This window comes from Parasteatoda tepidariorum, unplaced genomic scaffold, assembly GCF_043381705.1.
Source record: "Parasteatoda tepidariorum isolate YZ-2023 unplaced genomic scaffold, CAS_Ptep_4.0 HiC_scaffold_932, whole genome shotgun sequence".
Classification (NCBI taxonomy): Eukaryota; Metazoa; Arthropoda; class Arachnida; order Araneae; family Theridiidae; genus Parasteatoda; species Parasteatoda tepidariorum.
The window spans coordinates 12,773-18,215 of NW_027261960.1; the positions used below are offsets into that span (position 1 = coordinate 12,773).

General features: G+C 26.9%; 1 protein-coding gene across 1 annotated transcript in view; it reads right to left on the reverse strand.

Annotated features, from left to right (window-relative positions):
* The window catches only part of LOC139424908 (uncharacterized), a 6,090-nt gene extending 5,226 nt beyond the window's left edge, over positions 1-864 (reverse strand). Inside the window, exon 1 of the mRNA XM_071177010.1 lies at positions 834-864. Within this exon, the coding sequence (XP_071033111.1) occupies positions 834-864 (31 nt within the window). The remainder of the gene's footprint in view (positions 1-833) is intronic.
* Positions 865-5,443: the final 4,579 nt, after the last annotated feature.

Here is a 5,443-nt window from a genome sequence, read left to right on the forward strand (position 1 = left end):
TATATATATATATGAAAGAAACAACATTTCCGATCTATATATACACAAAAAAAGTTCTTTTTTCCAAAATTCCAAGAGGAAATCATCTATTTCGCATTAAAATTCAACACATTTTATTACTAAAAATAAATCTTCACATTGAATATTTATGAGTATTTTATTATAATTCTGTTAACTACAGTCCCTGGCCAAATTATTCGAGGCGCTATAAGACTATGTAAAATCTTAAATATCAGGTGATACTTTACAACTTTTTGCAACCGGTTTGCACTTCTTTTCGTTCGTGTATTAATTGATTTAATTGGACGACTGATAATGTAAATTCGACGACAGGATTAGTTAGACGATAAATATAGAATATTTATTATATCAGGTATTATATTAGTATATTATAATAGTCAGACTAAATTATTATACTCATTGTAGTGTTTTAATAATGACTTGGCTATCCACGAGTTTACATGCAATACTTTTATATATAAACACACATGTAATGGGTTTTATTTCGGAGATTTTTTATATACTTCCTTTTTCTATTTATTTTTGATACAGGAACAATTGATGCACGAACATAAATAAGTGTACAACGGTTTATGCCGCGTAAAAACAATAATAAACAATATATATCTATAAGAAAGAAACAACATCTCAGATTTATATAAAAAATAAAATTCGAATAAAGCAATTTTTCCAAAGTTAATAAGAAAATAATCTAATTCGCATTACAATTCAGAAAATTTTATAACCTTAAATAAATCTTCACATTAAAAATTATTTATAAGTAATTTATTAGAATTCAGTTAACTATTTATAGAATGGTTATAAGTACTTACCATGATCATTTCCAATAGCATAACTTTCCATCCTTACAGTTTTAAACACCTACTCACTCTCGTCTGAATACACTAAACTGTATTTCTTTTCTTGAGGATCCTTGCACTCATAAGGTTAAACCCCGTATATTTGAAAGCAGTTCACACTTAAATGCATATGCTGCCCATTCATCAATGTCGACTACGAATTGTTCACTTCCTTGAATAACCACACCCTTACTAACTCTCAAATGAATGGTTTCTTATCTACTTTTTCTATTGCTGCTTTCTAAAACAACAATACTTACTAGTAAAATCACATTCATTCAAAATACTTTTGAGAAGAGGACCTGGGGAGAATCTTTTCATTTCAAATTCGCAGATAATAAACTATTATTTGACTGTGTAACTTTTTTTTTCATCCTTAATCAAAGAAAAAAATAGCTATCGAAGCTAGTTAATTAAAAAACTTTTTGCAATAAGTAGAATAAAACTAAGCAGCTTATAATTTGGCATTTGATAGCATATTGCAAATAGTTTTTTCAAGTAATATTTATAGTAATATTTCAAGTAATATTTACATAGAAGCCAACTCTGTTAGCAAAAGGCGAATAAAAAAGAGAAGAATGGAAGATTAAAGGACGAAAAAGAACAAGATAAAATATCCAATAAATAATTTTGCTTTATTTTATATTTCAACCTTATTAATGACAGTAATATGCTATTTATTGTTCCTATTCAATAATAAATTATAAATAACGGTTAATGATAATTACTTAAGGGGATTATTCTAAGATAATTGTGAATTATAATTTATTGAAATTATATAATGGGTAACTTTTTTACTATTTATATAATTGCATGATATATTTATAATTTAATATTAATTATTAATTTCAGAATTTGTCAAGTTTTGTCCAGTCGAATTATGTTCACGGAAAACTCTGTGCCATGTTTTGCACCCGCGACGTTTTATTCGGGGAAGTTTCAACCGTGAAGATCTGACCCATTACCTTTATCTCAATTTGTAAATCTGAATCATATCTTTTAAAAATAGCGAGAAAAAATTTCATAATACAAGAAATAGTTTCAGCCCCTTTTTCGAAAAACTATTTAAAAAATAACGCATCTTTCATAAATAAACAAAACATTTTTAATAAAACAAATCTGAATTACATCTGTTAAGAAAGCTTAAAAAAGTTTCATGATGCAAGGAATCGTGTACTATAAAAAAAAATATTTAAAAAATTTCTCTCATATATCATCTAATATGGCAAATCGTCGAACTTATCTTATATATATCGCCTAATTTATCCAATTGATACACGAACGTAAACTAGGGCAGACTGGTTTCAGTCGCGTAAAAACAATAAAGCTGTATAGTATCACCTGATAATTAAGATTTTACATAGACTCTTATAGTGAGTCTAATTATTTGGTCAGAATTAAAAATATTAGATCCTGAAGAATTAAAGAATAAAAACATTTTAAATAACCCCCTTTCGAAAAGTTACCTTAACTATCAAACTTGGATCAAAGCATTAAAAATCACTAGAGAAGCATTCTTGCTGCTGGGAATGCCTGAATGTAGAGAAAACATGGAAAAAATTACAGAACAATGAAAAAGGAAAAAATAATAATAAAAATCCGAGAAAAAAAAAGAAAAGAAAGAAAATCCGAGAAACAGGAAAAAAATGGAACAAAAAGTTAATAAAAATCCGGAAAAAAAGATATAACCTTTTTATCAGCTCACACAATTATATCCGCAAAAAGGAGTGCATTCACATATTGTATCAATATAGTCAAAACAAACTATATCAATACAATAGTGTGAGGATCACTCAAAAAAAATTTTTGAAACAAATAGGAAAAATATCACATAGGAACACATTAAGGAAAAATATCACGTAAAAACAGACAATAAAAAATTTAAAGAAAGAACAAAACAGAACAGTGACATTCTTTTCCTTTTTTACTGATTTTTTGCTCCTTTTTTTCGGATTTTCATTATTTTTTACTTTTTTCAATGTTTTGTAATTTTTTCCGCGTTTTCTCTACATTTTAGAACAGTTCACTTTCACTTTGTAATAACTCTAGGAGAGAACCATTATTGATTTATCAGGAGCTAGTAATCCTCAATATGAAAGAAATGGCAATCCCATAGTCATTTTAGTAAAAAATGAACGAATACTGTTGTTTCTCCTTTATCTCCAGCTGATTTCATTGTTTCTAAATCTGATTACTAATCGAATAGTTTGCATATCACGTGATAGTCAGTAGACGGACATTCGGCTCTCGTGTTAATAATTCTTTACTAAATCTAAGGGTGTTAATCAAAGAAATGTTTCAATACTTGAGGAATACATCGTTTTAAAGATGTTTAAAAACGATCAGTCAATAATTTAAAAACTCTCTGGTTATTGAATCGCTAACTGGATATTAAACCATTTTATATAAACTTCATACACTGTAAAAAATCGCGGTTAATGTTTATCCAATACTTGGTGCAAAGTTTCTAATTGCACCATAAATTGGATAAATCAAAAACTATTTTATCTAGGTTGCACCATAAATTAGAAAATATGATCAAGTTTTATGGCGCAATCAACGTTTCTGGCGCAATCGACTGCACCAAACTTTTGTACTATGATAGGCACGTGACCGATAGCTTATTCTGTAGCTGTTGACAAGATTGACGATTTTGTTGTTGAAGCTTGCAATCATGTCGTGCAAGTTGTCTTTGAAATTGTCAATTTCTTTTGAAGGTAAGTAAACTTTTTTTAATTATTTGCATTAATTACAGTTCATTTCTTTCATATCAACTTTAAAAATTTTGTTGTCTGTTCTGAAAGTGTTACCTTCAAATTTCGTGTAAGAAACTGTATTGGTTGTATGAATAATTAAATATTTTAAAATCTACATTAGCTCTTTTTCAGTAAATAAGGAAATACAACGATTTTATGAGCACAGAAAGTGCATTTACAGTTTATTTGGCTAAAGGAGCATAGTTTTCCGCCAAATTTACTGCCGGTGAAAATTTTATAGGTTCGTGTCTTTATTTCATTCTACCGAACAAAAAAATTCGCATGTGCTTTCTGTTAGGATTAAAACTTTTTACCAATATATAAGCTATTTTATCAATCGCTTTTGTTTTGATTTTCACGTTCTATTTTGCTCATTTTCGTTTGTAATGTCACATAATTACACGAATTTTGGTCTATACATTCTAAAATGCTTTTGTTGTAAAATTTTCAAAGCGAATTATTCACCTCAAATTAATACTAACCGTTGTCATGAAAACTAGATTTCTCTTTACGTTCGTTGAGCGCACGAGGTAGAAGAAAAACATAGTGGGTAATATTGGCGTTAAAGAAAACAAAGCGAATTTTTTTTTTTTTTAATTCGCCAAGAATATCTTACTGAAATTTAGAACAAAACACCAGCAAGAGCAAGCTTTGTTTTAGACATTTAGAAATAAGCTGATTTCTTATATAATTTTTAAATAATTTTTTTAAAAAACATAATTTATTATTAATATTTTTTAACTAAGTGAAAAAAATTTTAAATGAAGCAAAGTATTGCATTTAAAAAGTTAATAAATATATATTTTTTATTAAATACAAATAAAAAAATACTTTAATGCTCATAGATACTCTGCTTTGGATACTTATTTTTCTATGTTTTTTTGTTTTGTTTTTACTTATTTATTTTATTTTTTTGTAGCTTTATGTATATTAATTTAGCCCACATTTGTGTTTTGTGAGGGAGGGAAAGATAACATAACCATGAAATAGAACGTTTTCATTGATCCTCAAAAATGTCATACGTATTCTTTATAATATTTACAGTTTTTTTCTTTCTTTTTAAATAATTTTTCTGAAAAGTTTCATTTTAATTATAAAAGTAAATTTCTTTTTTATTCTGAAATATATTTGCTTATGAAACAAAAGATCTTTAGTTAAAAAGGCAATGCTCACAAACAGTATACATGTGCAGTGTTAATACTATCTGCATGAATACTGCTTGTGTGTTAATCAGCAGCCAGATTCCACCCTCTTAGACTCAACACGAACTCTTTTATCTATGCAATTGATGATCAATTTGTTTATTTATTATTTTAACTGTTAACAGTTCTTTCAGCAAATTTTTTACTGGGACGTTCAGCATAAAATTCAATTCACAATTTCTCAAGTGCAAAAATTCTATTTTGGTGCTTTAGCGCATTTTAGTAATAATAATAATAATAATAATAATAATAATAATAATAATAATAATAATAATAATAATAATAATAATAATAATAATAATAATAATNATTTTTACGTTGTATTTTAAAAATAGTAATTAAAATATGACTTGCTTTGATTGATCTTTCTATGTTTTAAAAAAGTAAGGATTCAAATTTTGTTTCTTCTGTACATTTTATTAGCATAAATTACATTCTTTTTAATCTTCTTTCATTAGCATAAAGGCACCAACTACTTCAATGATTTTAATTGAGAAAGAGACACAGGAAAAAATATTGTTATACCCAGTGCCGAACCTATTGATAGAAATATTTATTCTGCCAAAATTACCAGAATTCCAGAAGGTTATAAACAGTTTTTTCTCTCTTGAAAAGTACTAGTTTC